Here is a 17058-nt window from a genome sequence, read left to right on the forward strand (position 1 = left end):
GATTAAGATAAATATCCTAAATGTCCAAAGTATAACTAAAATCCATATGTGAAAAACAGCACCAAAAAACCTCAAAATAAATGTGTATATACTGTAAAACTAATAAGGCCTTAGTTACAATGTAAAGTGTAATGGGTATACGTACCATCATCCCAGAATACTGTGATCAAGGGGAAATGAGGGGGTGGAGATGTAATGGCAGTTGCTGCTACTGTCAATTCCCGTCTAAACCCCCCAAAGTAGAGAAGAGGTCTGGGACTATTCCGGTACTCGGTAAAAAAGTACAGTGATAGATATAAAGATGAGTTTAAAACATTGTAGGAAATCAATTTTTAATAGTAAAAAATACAATGACAAACAAAATCACTACATACAGTCATAAAAACAAGAGGGATATACCACACTGACTAAGCAAGTGGATTCCGCAAAATGGTAGGTAAGGAGTGTATGTAAAGCTTTAAATCTCGACCGGTTTCGCGGTTAACACCGCTTCTTCAGGAGAAACACATCTAAAACATAATATAAAGTAGCTTTAACATATACAAATATACACATTAAACTATTGCAGCAAAACCATTTACAAGGATAACAAAACACATAATACAAATAGGGTACAGATAAGGACAAGCTCACCCACTCAGGCGGTTTCCGTGGGTATGCAGGACCCAATACAAATCCCCCCGCGGTGGACACAGGGGATAACAGACAGACTCTAGTAAATAGAGATTGAATTAAACAGATTGTCAACATCACAATGATGATGATATAGTGAGGGGGTGTGCAATTCCCATAGAAATACGGTAGACCCCAGGTAGTGGTGTAGAAGGAAGGAGCATACAGGGCGACAATAGGGGGGGGGAGGGAGAAAAAAAACAAAAAATAGTGAAGCCAGAAAATGGAGAGGAAAGGCAAGGGAAGAGAAGGAAAAGGAAACGAGGGGGATGGACAAGGGGGAAAGGAAAATTGGGGGGGGGGGGGGAAGGGGGGGGGAGAGAGAGGAAGGGAAAGCAAGGAAGGGGAGGGGCCAAGAAGAACCAGGAAGATAGAGTGAGGAGAGGAGGGGAAGGGCAGGAAAGGAAAAGAAGAAGGGAAGGGAGGGAAAGAAGAGGGAGGAGGGGGTGGGGGGGGGAGGGGGTAAGGAGAAAAAAGAGACCATGAAAACCACCACCCATGGAGGTGCTTAGGGCTATAAAGGTTAGATAAATTAAAGTACTGCACACTGACAGCAGTAAAGGCTGGCACTCACCAACTGTAAATTGGAGTAGTATATTACGCATGAGCTGTAGTTAATACAGGATATCAGTTATGGAAAACGTAGGTGAAAAGGATAATGTAGAACCATATGAGGCACTACACCCTCAGGCAACCAAGTTACCAGGCTGGTGGGCACATCACATTGGGGGCAATCCAGCTAGAGGCAAACATATAAACATCTAAATTAACCAATAAAATCAATATAAGAAGAAAGTAATCAATAGGGTCAGATATAAGGAAAAAGAATTGCTGCAAAGACCTGTCTCGCATCCAACAGGAACTGTTGGGGTGTGGATGGAAAATGAATAGTTAAAGAACAGGCAATGAGGGTGAAGGTAATGGCGCCCTTTCAAGACTGCAAGGGCGCACATATAGGGAGATATAGGGTTAAACACCCATAGAGATAAGCCTCAGCACCTGATAAGGTGCAGGGCAGTGTTGACACAAGGAACAGTAGGGTAGGTGTGAGGCAGGCTAGTACAAAAACAAGAGAACAAGGGAATAAGAGGAAAAGTAATGCAACAGCAGAAGGGAAAGTAATGAAATCTGACCTTTTGATGAACAATCCATGCAGAGCTCAGCGTATGATGGCTGTCGGGCTCACATAGCAGCCAGTTGTGGCCGCTATATGGGCTCCCCAACCCGGAAGTCGGGGCACGCCAACATGGGCGGCCTCTGACGTCACCGGGTCTGTTTGCCCGCACTGCGCAGGTGCACGGCTACGTGCTACTGCGCAAGCGCGCGCCAGTGTCAAAGGGAATCGTGTTCCCAGACACAAAGTCACAAGCAGCCTGAAAAGGCTGCCAGGGCAAACATATGTCCGCCGCGGGGAGAGAAAACCGGGACCCCGCAGAACACCAACACCGCCTGAGGGGAGGGGGGAGGTTGTCCTTGTACAGCAAAAATTAGGTGATAACAATAACAAAAAATTAAACAACAATACAAGTTACGTGTGCAATACACTATAAAATGATCAGAGATTGTCACCTAGGACAAGTATGTGTCCCAACACATTAAAGGGTGGTCATAGGTCAATAAACATGCTATGATGGATAAATCCTAGATTGAGAATTGATAAGAAAACACATAAGGGATAGGGAAGGGGGATGTGGGGAGGAGGGGGGGGGGAGGGGGATGTGGAGAGGAGGGGGGGGAAGGGGAGGGGGGGAGGGTGGATGAATACTGTATATATATATATTACTGTATATACTGTAAATAAAAATGTGTGTGAACTTTCTTAAAAATATATATATTTAAAAAAAAAAAACAGCAGTTCATCAATATGTGTATTATCAAAAATTATATATATATAATAATAGTCCCGAACAAGTGGTATGCAAAGTTGCTGTAAAAATTGCCAGGAACTCCAAAGTGACTAAGTGCCCAGCAGATCAGGTGACCCTTCAAAGCTGAGTGACAGTTGTTAAACAATGGTGCACCATTGTTATAAATTAAGGGATTGGGACACCCCTCTCCTTTCTAGGGTAGCGCCATTTACCTCTTTCTCTCTTTTTTTTCAAGAGCTGGACAAAATGTTATTCCATCCTGCAGTGCCTGCATTACTGCATAGTTCTATCCTTAATGTCACTTGGCAGATCCAGTGGTGGGAGTGCAGTGTCTGGAGGCGCCCCCTATTATTTACAGTTGATTAGTACAATTAACACAGATTACATTTTTATGTGCCTTTACAATTACCCACTGACAACCAATGCAATACATTTCTCTTATATTGGTGATAGTGGGAAGAAGACTGCACCTTACATTGGTGGTCAGCAGGATTATAAATTCCTTTTACTTTGGTGGTAAATGGGAGGAAGAATTCAGCCTACATTGGTGATCTGTGGGAGGAAAAATGCCTCTTATGTTGATGGATCATGGGAAAAATGCCCCTTACATCGTTAGTCCATGGGAAGAAGAATGCTCCTTACATTGTTGGACAATGGGAGGAAGAATGCCCTTTACGTTGATGGTTACTGGGAGGAAGAATGCCCCTTATGTTGATTACTGGGAGGAAGAATGCCCCTTACATTGGTGATCACTTTGAGAAAGAATGCCCATTACATTGATAGTCAGTGGGAGAAAGAATATCTTTTACATTGGTGGGCATGGAATGAAGAATACCCCTTACATGGGTGGTCAGAAGAATGTTCTTTACATTAGTGTTCAGTGGGAGGAAGAATGCCCTTTTACATGAGTGGTCAGTGGCAGAAAGAATGTCCTTTATGGTGGTAGTCAGTGGGAAGAAGAATGCTCTTTTCATTGATGGTCAGTGGGAGGCAAAATACCCCTTACATTGAGAATGAGTGGAAAGAACATTGTCCCTTTACATTGGTGGTCAGCAGGCGGAAGAATGTCCCTTATATTGGCAGTCAGTAAGAGAAAATTTGGGGGGCGTGACCGGATGTAGCGGAGGAAGGTCGCATTGAGGAGAGCTCCTGCCATCCTGACAGATTATTATTCTCTATAGCACCGGAGAACCCCTGCTGTGAGACCCAGATAACGAGCGCCACTCGTACCGGTCATTGCGCCTTCATTCATGCCGGCTAAAGGTAAATCCACGGCCCCGCACTCTAGCAAAAAGCAACCGTCGGCATCGGGCGCTCCAACGCCATCTTAGCTGACAGGCTCCACGTGCTGCTGGCTGAATTAAAGATGGCCGCGAGCCAGGAGAGCTCGATCCCCTTGGCGGCTCCGGAGCCCTCCACCTCAGGAGACACGGCGGTAATCCTGCTGGCTATTGAAAATAGTAAATCCTCATTGCTGACCCGTATTGACAAGCTCACAGAAAATGCAACTGCATAAGGGCAGACCTGGACAAGATTAGAGGCCGCCTCATGGAATCTGAACAGCGCATATTGGCCACAGAGGATCTGACTACTAGCCATGGCCGCCTTATCGAAGCCCTGGAAAGCACAGTGAAGACCCTGGTGGCCAAATCAGACGATGCCAAGAATCGCCTCAGGAGGAACAACGTGAGGGTACTCGGTTTACCAGAGGGATCTGAGGGTGAGCGGCCAGCAGAGTTTGCTGAAGCCTTTTCCAAAGACATCCTAGAGCTGGCACCTGTCCCGCTGACTTACGTGGTCAAACAAGCGCATCGCGTGCCCACTGTTCATCGCATTCCAGGGGCACCACCTCGCCCATTTCTAAGACGGTTCCTCAACTATAGGGACCGGGACCCCATCCTAAGCGAGGTCAGGAAACATCCTAATCTCAAGTATGAGAATGTTGATATCCATTTCCACCCGGACTTCTCGGCGGATCTCCTGAAGAAGAGGAAAACCTTCCAGGACATCCATTGACGCCTCCAAGAAAAAGGCCTGCCATACAGCATGTTATACCTGAGACTTCTCAGAGTCGTCCATGCTGGCACCGCAAAATTCTTTGATTCCCCTGATGAGGCTGATGCTTGGTTCTCCACCCTGCAGTAAGCTGTTGTGTGCCTGATTGCCCCATACCACATTTAGCTGGTACAACATCCTGTTCTAATGAATCTGAATACCATGGCACATTTTATGGTGCCTTATGGTACTCCTATTGTCATACTTCATCGAACTGGAGACATGGGAGCAATACTAACTAAAAGATTTGTGCCTCCTTAGATACTGTTTTTTTTCCTTGTTTTTTTCTTGAGTCTGTTTCCACTGAAAAGTACTGTCATTGCACAAAGCTCAGGAGTATACAGGAAATATGACTGACTAGTTCCCTATACTCTAGCGATACGTTTTTGGATTACAGACTGTTCCAGTTCTACAAGTTCAGGGATGAAGCTAACCCGTCCCAAAGGTTTTGGCGGGTTGGCAGGGTTAGTTTGCTTGCTGCTATTTGGTCGTACATTAATAATGCTTGTGTGGTCATGTGGTTCCTACATTAAGTGCCTAAGATTACTTTACCTTGTACCCTCCTATGGGGGTGGCTGGCCAGAGGGGGGGGAAGAGGCGATTGGCCCGCCTTGCCTCCTTCGGCAGGTCGTTCCATTCTACGCCCATATGCCTGATGAAGCCTAGATTAGTATCGTGGAAAATACTTGGTCTGAATAGCCGCTTAAAAAGAGCTCTCATGTTTAAATTTCTACAAGCGCACAAACCACATATCCTTATCATTCAAGAGACACTTGACGGGCAGTAGACAGTTGGCTCTCCGCAAGAGATGGGTCAGACAGTCCTTTCACTCCACATACTCCAATTATGCTAGGGGGGTGTCCATTCTCCTAAACAGATAATTGAACTGCCAGGTTGAACATGTTATTCTAGATCCGGGGGGGGGGGGGCGATTTGTAGTGCTGCTCTTGTCCATTGAGGCTCAATTATTTGCTTTTGTAAATGTATATATTCCACCCCCCTTCTCTACTACCATACTGTATTCGGTATATGACAAGTTGGCTCCCTATATGGTCACTAAACTTATCATAGCAGGGGATTTTAATGGAATACTGGACAGGAGATTGGACACCTCAAATCCAACTAGGCTGCTGGCCCTCGATTTGGTGCAATGGGCCTCAGCCTTGCAGCTCATGGAGGTGTGGAGATGGAAGAACCCCCAGGAACAACGATACTCACATTTATCTGTGGTTCACCGCTCGAGCTCCAGAATAGACCTGGCTTTCTGCTCCCCCTCCACATTGCCATACGTAACCTCAGCAACTTACTTACCGGCTGGTACTTCGGACACTCCTGGTATTACTTTTGTTTTACGCCAGGAAACTTATTATACTCAAGTGGAGGGCTCCCGTGTCTGTTCTCACCCTGAGTGCTGGAAATGGCTAGTCAATCTTGCAGTACTCCTGTACAAAGAAACATACTCTAATTATTATTATAATACAGGATTTATATAGCGTCGACAGTTTACGCAGTGCTTTACAACATTAGGGCAGACAGTACTATTACAATACAATTCAATACAGGGGGGAATCGGAGAGCCGTGCTCGTTAGAGCTTACAATCTAGGAGGGAGGGTCAAGTTATACAAAAGGGTAATGGCTGTGGGGGATGAGCTAATGGAGAAAATAGTGCAGTTGTTAGATGGAGGCAGGATAGGCTTCTCTGAAGAGGAAGGTTTTCAGGGATCGCCTAAAAGTGGATAAATGTGGAGACAGTCTGACAGATTGGGGTAGCGAATTCCAGAGGATGGACGAGGCTCGGGAGAAGTCCTGGAGGCGGATATGGGAGGAGGTGATGAGGGTGCTAGAGAGCAGGAGGTCTTGGGAGGAACGAAGAGGGCGATTAGGTTGGTATTTTGAGACTAGGCTAGTGATGTAGCTGGGGACAGAGTTGTGGATGGCTTTGTAACTAATTGTTAGTATTTTGAATTTAATTCCTTGGGCAAGTGGCAGCCAATGGAGGGATTGGCAGAGAGGGGTAGCAGACACTGAGCGGTTTGTAAGGTGGGTGAGTCTGGCAGCAGCATTCATGATGGACTGAAGGGGGGATAGTCTATTTAAAGTTAAGCCAATGAGGATGGAGTTGCAGTAGTACAATAACTTTATCTAAAGTTTTAATACAGCTTACAAAGGCAAATTTGGAAGATGCACACAGTGTGTCAACATGTGCTATCTGCCATCAGGGGATTTCAATGTACGTGTTTTGTGGGTGCATCCCTTTCCTCCCAACTCTAGTAGGTGAGAGGAAGTGGTTGCACCCCCAAAACACGTCCATTGATCCCCCATGATGGGAGATAGCACATGTTGACATTAGGTATGGGATCAGAAAGGAAATCCCCATTTTGACTCACAATTTGTGTGCATCTTCTAAATTTGGCTTTTACAGGATTGACTTCACCCCATCTGATGAAGGCAAGATCAAGACCTTTTTCATGTTAAGTTTGTAAACATGCCTGTTTCTGTATTTTTTCAGAAATTTCAAGGTAAAACTTTGAAAAAAATAAAAGTGTTTTTTTTTAACGCCAAATGTTTTATAAAACGCACTTGTGAAAGGTTAAAGGTTTTAAAAAGTAAAAGGTTTTATACTCAACAATGTGTGGCTTCTTCTTTCAATGGACAATACCATTTTTGTGTTAAGTTGGTGTTTACAGTGACAATAGGTGTTATTTAATAATGGAAAAAACACTTGGCACTACAAGTGCACTAGGAGAACCTAGAAGACAGCTAAAATAAACCCAAGCAGTAAATAAAAATCAAGATTTGATCTGATAAAATAGAAAATGTATTTAAAATGTGCTGGCATAGCAATGGCCCCCCTACCTGTAAAATATATCCTACATATTTTTCTCGCACTTCACGGGCGCTTTGGGGGGGAAAGCCAGGCCAGCTTCCAGGGCCGTCATTGGAGTTTCTGAAAGTCGGGCCTCAGGCCCAACTGAGGCAACATCAGGGCTTTTTTTCAGCAGGAACATGGGGGAACGCAGTTCCGGCACCTCCAGATCTGAATGTATATAATGGCAAGGGGTGCTGGGGTGTGCTGGAGGGTCTATTGATGCTGAGAGGATCTGTTTTTGCATAGGAAGGGGAGATCTATTGCGGCTGGGGTGGATCTTATGTTATTGGGGAGGGATCTACTGTTGAGGGAAGGTCTATTGATGCTGGCTGCTGGGGAATCTATAGTTTCTGGAGGGAATCTATTTTTGCAGGGTTGTCTATTGTTGCTGGGGAGGTCTATTGTTGCTGGTGAAGGATCTATTGTTGCTCAGGGTGGGTATTATGTTGCAGGGAGTCAATCATTGCTAGGAGGGATCTACTGTTGAGGTGGGAGTCTAATGTTGTTGGCTGTTGGAGGGTCTATTGATGCTGGCTGTTGGGAGTCCATTGCTGCTGGGGTGGATCTATTGTTGCTAGGGTATCCATTGTTGCTAGATTACTTTTTTACTGCCATTCTTGTTATCATTAACACATTCCATACGAAATACTTAGAACCACAAAACGATACCTGGTTCTCTATTCTTTAAATGGGGTGGTACTGGAAGGTATGTAAGGTGTGGAACAAAGGAATTGTGCTCGGAGGTGGGTAGGGGGCAGAGTCAAGGGGTGACTCAAAAGGGAGGAGTTCCTGCACCCATTCTCTGAGAAAAAAAGCCCTGGGCAACATAGTTAGGATTATTACACCAAGCCCCCGCACAGCACGAACTCTATGACGAGCACGTACCCGCAACATGGCTTCAAAACGGTTGGATGGTCGGAATGAACTAAACAGAACACACTGAAATACAGCAAGGCCTGTGAAGAGCGAGCTGAAAATCATTAACGAGCGGACAAGAACGCACTGAAAAACAGATACGAACTGACTTCACGCACTGAAAACCAGATACAAACCCACAGGCACAAACTGAACAGCAGTAAAATGATCTGAAAAAGCAGGAGTCTGAAAAGTGCGAATTGTCTCTCACCAAACTTCTACTAACACAAGATAAACACGAGATTAGCAGAAGGAGCCCAAAGGGTGGCGCGCTGGCTATTGAACTTTCCTTTTCTAGTCCCATTGTACGTGTTGTAAGTCACCGCGTTCTGGACGGTCTGACTTTTGTATGACCGTGTGTATGCAAGACAAGCTTGAGCGTAATTCCGTGGGAAAAACCATCATAGCTTTTTCCCACGAGAATTCCAATTGTGTGTACGCGGCATAAGTTTAATGATTATTTTCCTGTTATAGACATCTTCCTGGGTGATACCTGCTGTGGATCACATAATTTTTTATGATATTACTAAACCAATTTACTTCTCCTGATGCACATTAGCAGCAAGCTACAGGGGGGTTATTTTGTTGTTGCCTTGTTAGGCGAGCAGTTAAGGTGTTAAATGCCATATTTTATTTTATGTTTTATGTTTTTGTGCCGGGAATGCCCCGATGGCTCTGTTATGTAATACTATTATTTATTTATTTATTTATTTCAGGTTCTTATATAGTGCCGTCAATTTTACGCAGCGCTTTACATATACATTGTACATTCACATCAGTCCCTACCCTCAAGGATCTTACAATCTAAGGTGCCTAACTCACATTCATACATACAAGGGACAATTTAGACAGGATCCAATTAACCTACCAGCATGTCTTTGGAGGGTGGGAGGAAACCAGAGTACCCGGAGGAAACCCACACAGGCACAGGGAGAACATGCAAACTCCAGGCAGGTAGTGTCGTGGTTGGGATTCGAACCAGCGACCCTTCTTACTGCTAGGCGAAAGTGCTACCCACTACACCACTGTGCCCCCCACTATTCTTTCTGAAATAAATAAAAAGATTTTCCAAAAAAAAAGAAAAGAGAAAATTTGCCCCTCGTGTTGGTAGCCAATGGAAAGAATGCAACATTGTTCTTACTCCCTACCAATATAAAGGGGATTCTACCTCTTCGAATGTAATGGCCATTTTTCCTACTGGCGACTGATGTCAGGAAAATTCTTTCCACTGACCACCAATGTAAGGGACATTATTTTACTGATATGGTTTCTTCCTACTGATTGGACTCAAGATATTGTCACCGTTGTCTTATTATCATTACCTGCGTGTTATTTTACCTGTCCATTTGTTAAACATGTACTGTCATGATTAGTTAATTGTTGCACATATTGTCACAATTGCCCCTTTGTTGCATGCATAATGTCATGATTGCTCCATAGTTGCCCATGTACAATCACAATTGCCAATTTGTTGCCCACATGTATTGCCAGGATTGCCTTTTTATTTGCCTGCACATTGGAAAGTCAGGGCTGTTTGTTTAGAGGACAATATTACTATTATAAATTATTCCCAAGACAGTCAATATCAAAGCACTGCGCTATTATCCCCACATTTTGCCAAGGTGCACTACATTTGCGACTATCATACATTTGAACTTAATTTTTCTTTTCAAATATAAAATTTTATTAAACACCCAAAAAAGGGGCGAAGCCCCAACTGTACAACTGAGACGTGAACATTTCTGTGATTATAAAGATCATATACAGTGCGCGAGATGATTTCCAAAAGGCTACATTTTCAGTTGCAAGACAGTAAACAACAACAGAGCAGACACTCTTCGCTTAATTGATGTTTGTTAACGATTATTCAATTCCAAGTGAACGTCAAGAGATGAAATGCTCCCCCTTAGTTCTTTTTCACCTTTTCTATTCACCCAAACACTGAAGGTGTCTGGGTTGCATCGGGGTAAGGGAAGGGAGCTCAGCAAGGGGGGAAAAAGGGGGGGGAGGTGTGAAAGAAGGGTCAGGCAGAAGACATGGCGGTGGCAGACAGAGTAGTCAGTAACTTGATGTTAAGGGGAGTCTATGGCCCCAGGAGGCGTTGCCCTTCATTAGAAAAAATGAAGATGTTCCATATATTCCATGTTTCCGTGAAAGTCTCACCTCTGTGTTGCGCTGTAAGGATTAAGTCCTCGATCTTTTTTATTTCTTCTACTTTCCTCAGCCAAAGAGTAGCGGTTTGTGGGGATTGTTGTTTCCAAAAGGGGTATGTTGTTGGGAGAAGTCCTGGGGATTGGGGGTAGAATGGAGAAAATGGTGAATTTGCGCCGCCTTCCAGAAGGGAAGTTGGAAGGGTCCCGCCGCTTCGGTGAGGTCTAGAATTGAAAGCCATTTCCCTCTAGAAACAAATTTGGCGGCATGGTCACAACCGGAGTCTCTCAATGTAGAGTACTCTGATGGGTGTAAACCAGGTGAAAAGCTTGGGTGTCCAAGTATCGGGAATAGAGGTGAGTTTCTGGTTGTAAGGGATGAGTGAAAGGCAGTTCGGGAGCTGTGTCTCAGCGTGGTGTCTATTAACGGGCGTGATTTCAGCTCAGAGGGTAAACTGTTGTAACACCACAGTGTACTCTTCAAAGGTATGTGGGTTTGGGATTGCTCAAGTTGTACCCAAAGTTTGGTTTGCGCATTGCGTCTCCAATCTAGTATGCAGCCTAGGTGGGTGGCTAAATAGTATTTTCTGATATATGGTAGGGCCAGACCTCCGTATTGTCTGGGGAGCGTCATTTGTGTTCTACTGAGCCGAGGTTTCTTGTGGGCCCAGACAAAATGGGTAAAGAGGGCATGAACCTGCTTAAAAAAGGAAAATGGAATCTGTATGGGGAAGGCCTGGATGAGGTAGAGGAATTTGGGTAAGATGCTCATTTTTATGAGATTACATCTGCCAAACCAGGAGTAGTGTCCCGTGTGCCACTTATCTAGAAGACTACGTGTCTTGGAAAGCAAAGGGGGGAAATTAAGTTCGTAAGTGCGTGATGAGTCAGATGGGATATGTGTTCCAAGGTATTTTAAGGCTGTGTTTGTCCATTTGAATCAAAATCTAGTTTGCAAAGAGAGTAGGGTTTGGCAAGGAGCCGCTACGCCTCCGTTTTGGTGAAGTTAATTTTCAAATGTGAGATTGCACCGTATCTATGAAATTCTTTGAGCAGGTTGGGTAAGGAAATCATAGGGTTTCTCAGGGAGACTAGGAGGTCATCTGCGTATGCAGATATTTTACATTGGGAGTCTCCTACTGAGATTCCTTTTATGTCTGGGTTAAACCTGATTGTGTTAAGGAACGGTTCTAGTGAGATAGCAAACAGAAGAGAGGACAAGGGACATCCTTGTCTCGTCCCATTCCCTATAGGACACAGATGTCAAACACAAGGCCCGCGGGCTGAATCGGGCCCTCCAGGCCATTTCATGTGGCCCTCGCACCTCTCCTGCAGCTACAGGAGAGCTCCAGCCCTTCTCTGGTCCTCCTTCAGACCCCTACTTTCTGCTTTCAAGCAATGCAACCAGCTTCTTCCCAGCAGCAGCATAAGGAAACAGAGTGCACTGTGATGTTAGGGAGAGTAGGGGACTCAACTTCTAATGGTGGGGTGGCTCTTGACATCTAATGTAAGGGGAGGGGATACGCTGGACATCTAATCTTACAGATACAACCGGCCCTTTTGAGGACAATCATAATGCTGATGCGGAACACTATGAAATTGAGTTTGACACCCCTGCTATAGGGAATGGTGTAGAGAGTATGCCATTTGTTTTATCTTGAGCCATTTGAACTTTTTTTTTTACTGTATATTGTGTATTCAACATTTAGACAAAGGACGTTTTCACTGTCTCTGTTTCTTTTCTTGCCATTATTGGTGCTTGTTTGTTTTTATGATTATTAATGAAAATAACTTGACATATAGCGAAGAAAAAAAAATCCACCCCAGATCAGATACACTAGATACACCACTGCACTACAATAGTCTGCAATTTTTGCACAAACCATATATTACTGCAGTCAGTATCAATTACTAGATTAGGTACTACAATGGTTAAAAATGTGAGTGTTCTGATGATCTGATTGGCTACTGGTTGTTCCAGTCTGCTAAATGCAGGAGCACAATATTCAGTAATTTAAATTTCAAAGCACTTGAAGAACATTTTGAATCAACAGTCCCAAACAAATTCTTTTTTTGTGTTATCCCAGGTTCGTGCCATCCGCCTGTCCTTTGTGGGAGAGATGGGTTGGGAGCTGCATATGCCTAGAGAAGCCTGTGTACCTGTGTACCAGGCAGTCATGGCTGCCGGTGCAAAGCATGGCACTGCCAATGCTGGATACAGAGCCATCGATTCCCTCAGCATTGAGAAAGGTAATATCCTACTTGGAAGGAAAAAAATGCACTAATATGACCTTATACCTTGGCTTGTGTACATACAGTATGTGCTGTCTTAATACATTGGTTACATCCAGCATACGGAACAAGGCAAATGCTACCATACAGAATCCATGCATATAGAATAAGAGCACATACTGGGAATTACACCCAGTTTACAGAATAATAGAACTGCTGCTATGCAGCATTCCTACATATCAAGCAAATGCACACACTGCACATTATATCCAGCATACACAAAAAGGGAGGTAGTACTGTGCAGTATCCATACATACAGAATAAAAAAAAGAAAAAACTCAGAATTACACCCAGTGTACAGAACAAGAGAAGTGGTAATGTGGGGTGCCCAGTGCTGGGACTAGAGCCCAGGGGGAGCATGCCAAATTGCGCCCCCCTTAGGATGTATGAGCATTATGTGTCAACAAAATTCCCCTCACAAAAACACTGGACACTAATTTGCATGCTTACCCCCTAAGCATAAATTCCCCCTCCTCCCAGTACAAATCCGCCCCCCCACCCCCCCCAAAAAAATTCACCCCTCTTAGCACAAATCATCTACCCCTAAAATTTCCCCTCCTTATACACATCTTCTACCCCCGACTTCAAATCTCTCCCTACCAGCACAAATTACCCCCAAATCCCCCCTTCTAGCAAAAATCCTCTTCCCCCTCCCAACACAAACCCCCCTATATCACCACCCTTAGTGCCCCCCCCCCCAAATTTTCCCTCCTAGAACAATACTTACCCCCTGCCGCATTCCAAATTCCCCCTTCCAACACACATCCCCCCCCTTCTCCTTGTTGCGTCCTCCACCTCACATAAACCACAGTGCCTAGGGCAGCCGTCCCTCCTGCCCACCCCTTGTCCCGGCCCTGGGGGTGCCCATACATAGACAATAATAACTGACCCTAAGGATTACACCCAGCATATAGGACAAGAGAAGTAGCACTGTGCAACATCCATACACACAGAATAGGTACAAATACTGAGGATTACATCCAGCATATATTATAAGATAAATTGTACTGTGCAGCATCCATACATACTGATATTAAACACTGAGAATTACTTACATCCTATGAAATAAGTGACACTAAGCAGGTGCTATACAAAATATTATATAAAATGACAACTTTAACACAAATACTGGAATTTGGAGCAGAGCTCCGAATTTACTCAGTTATGAATCTTTCTAAGTGAATTGAAGTTTGACTTTTCATTAGTCATGAAAAGATATTGAATTTTGTAAATTGAGACAAATTCGCTCATCTTACAGCAATCCTCTTTGTCAGAACATTTTTCTTTCTTCACTTTGACATGTTAACTGGAGGAATCCATACCATTCCTCAAAGGAAAACTGCTTTGGTCTAAACGTCAGATCACACGGGATACATTTGTTCATCGTTGAACAGACGTTCTGATTTAATGAGATTCCCTCTGCAGAGTCTCCGTCTAATGCGATAGCAGTGACTTCTGGTATGTGCCGGGGAGCTTGGTGACACCTCCTATTAGAGGCAGATGTGAATTAACAAGCGCCGCTTTCAGCGTGGGAAATCATAAACGATGTTCGTTGAAATTGACGCTGCTAATTTCTGCAATATTCCCTTCTGCCACCTTTAAATTAGAACAAACATGATCTTGATTTCTGAATACTAAAGCTGGTTACTTTATCTTAAACAGACCTTCAATGGGAATTTTTGAAGGTTGATTCCATGTCTTGCCGAAATATCAGACCTATTACTTAGTGTATCTATAGGCAAACCATTTTTTAAATAGTTTTGAACAGAGAAGAGAAGGGTTAAAGTCTCAAGTTTTATTTTTCCCCATTGGGTAGATTCACCCCTCTATTTGTACTGGTGACCATTGTCGTCACGAGTGAATGAAAGTCCAAAATGTTATAGTTGGCCCTGGAAACAAGGTGAGGGAAAATCTTCCAATGGAGAGACCTGTTCTGGTGACAACTGTCGAAGTGAGGATTTTCCCTCACTTTGGGATATTTCCTCTAACTTCCCGTTGCTTCTCTGGGACAAAAAATGAAAAGAAATTCCCCCAATGGGACACATACAGCAAAAAAATAAATTGTGAAGAAAAGTTTTGGCTACACATACACTTTAAACTAGGTAATCCGGAGCAGCCAATCAGAAATCTGCTTTCATCATTCTGCCTGTCATGTGGGAGGGGTCAGACATAAAAAAATAAATCTTAATTTTTCCTTTATGTCACGTTCCTCTTTGGAGGCAGCTGGAAGGTGAAGTGTGCACAACTGGTGGTGATTCTGTTTTCAAAATTCTATTCCATACCCATTCTGAATGATTGGCTAGGGCCAGAATGGCACAGCAGAATTGCGATAAAGGGGAACCGATAGAGAAAATAGCATATGCATAATAAATCTATAACACACATTTTTTATATATTTGCATTTTAGTATATCATACAAATAGCAATACAATCAAAACATATTATAAATACATATAATAATTTATTCAATATATCATTTAAAAAAATAATACTCTATAGGTAGTACTAATGTCATATTTTAGGCTACCGTCACTGGCATGCGGACTTGCGCCCGGATGACACACCCCTGGAAGCGGGGCTTGGCTTCACCTGCAAGCTGAAATCCAGCACCCCATTCTTAGGACGAGATGTTTTGGAGGAACAAAAAGCTAAAGGCGTGACCAAGCGTCTGGTGGGCTTCACTATTAATGAGTGAGTAATTAATTTTGACCAATCCAAAAAAAAAATCCAAGATTAAAGGTCATATTTCTTCTCAGCTTTTTATGACTTCTTTAGCTTTCATTTTTTCATCTTACTTTTCCAACTGAATTCTGCGTAGTGTAAGATGAATGAAAAGTCTGACATGGGGAGTGAGACCACATGGGGAGTGAGGCCAGGTGCTGCACAGGAGAGGAAGTGGGAACTCAAGTGCAGAGACTTTGTCATGAGAAGCTAGGAGGTGATGACTCAAAGGTGAAATGTAATTTTTCACTTAGGTGCATCCCTTAAACTTCCTTGTAAAAGAAAAATAGAAAAACATCATCTAGAGCAGCTGTGTATTGGGTGTTGGTACATGCTTGTTCCAGGTCAGTAACTCAGTCACTCAGACTTCATGACGAGGATGACTGCTCTAGAGCCGGCACCTTTAATAGTACAAACTATGGGTCTCTGCTCAACAAATTAGTACAACATGTTGAGTGATAATACATTTCATGCAAGAAAGGTGCTGCCTATTTTTTAGCATCCTGGGAGATGAGGTTTTTTTCTTTTTATGGTTCAGTTGTTTTATTATGTCATACATATATATATATATATATATATATATATATATATATATATATATATATATATATATATATATATATATATATATATATATATTAAATAAATAAAAGTTATGCTCATGCACCTGGATGAAAAAGATACATGTAAACCAGTAAAATTAGAATTTATATTACTGAGTCTGTTGTAGTTCATTTTTATACAGTTATAATGGTATTATGCTATGTGACATACAGTAGAGCTTAATGAAGTTATTTGAATAATCAGTACTACGATCATTTTTCTGTGCAGGAAAGTCCCACTGTTTGGTCTGGAAGCAATATGGAGGGATGGCATTGCAGTAGGACACATTCGGAGGGCTGACTTTGGTTTTGCCATTGATAAAACTATTGCTTATGGCTACATCAGGAACCCTGAGGGGGGGCCGGTAAGTACCACATGACAATTTTACCTAGAATGCTGCAAGAAACTTGAAAATGCACAATTGCTGGAAACAGCCAATAAGCATTGAGATTTTTAGTATGGAAACTGTTGACAAATGATGCCAGTAGTTTCAGAATATTCAACAGGCTTAATTCACTAAGCTTTAATAATCATTATTTGTCATGACAACCATTTTTTTTTTTTGAGCAATGAGATCTAACAATAAAACATATGTTGAAAAAAAATATCATTATATCAAATAACAATTGTTACACTTTAGTGAATTGAACTGGATCTGTTAGCTGGGAGTAGACTTTAAATTGGCAGTTCAGTTAAAAGTGGATTGCATTGTATTTAACATTGTTGAGATTTCCCAGGTGGACCATATACTGGTTATAAATGGATCAGCTTGTCAGGTTTTTCTTTTGAATTGTTGAGGGTCACACCTATGACAGATCTGGAGCTGAACTAAAGAGGGATACTGAACTTTTCTCCCCTCTAGCCTCTTTTCCTGTTCCTAGTTGACAACAAATGGATGAAACATATTATTTC

The 17058-nt window shown here is 43.0% G+C and overlaps 1 protein-coding gene across 3 annotated transcripts in view; it reads left to right on the top strand.

Moving 5' to 3' along the window:
* The window catches only part of SARDH (sarcosine dehydrogenase), a 217418-nt gene that overhangs the window by 166699 nt on the left and 33661 nt on the right, over positions 1-17058 (top strand). For all 3 annotated transcript variants that reach the window (XM_073599664.1, XM_073599665.1, XM_073599666.1), the window contains exons 18-20: positions 12618-12780; positions 15345-15513; positions 16375-16510. In XM_073599664.1, the coding sequence (XP_073455765.1) occupies positions 12618-12780; positions 15345-15513; positions 16375-16510 (468 nt within the window). The remainder of the gene's footprint in view (positions 1-12617; positions 12781-15344; positions 15514-16374; positions 16511-17058) is intronic.

The sequence above is a fragment of the Aquarana catesbeiana genome, linkage group LG09, assembly GCF_042186555.1.
Source record: "Aquarana catesbeiana isolate 2022-GZ linkage group LG09, ASM4218655v1, whole genome shotgun sequence".
In the NCBI taxonomy this organism is placed as follows: Eukaryota; Metazoa; Chordata; class Amphibia; order Anura; family Ranidae; genus Aquarana; species Aquarana catesbeiana.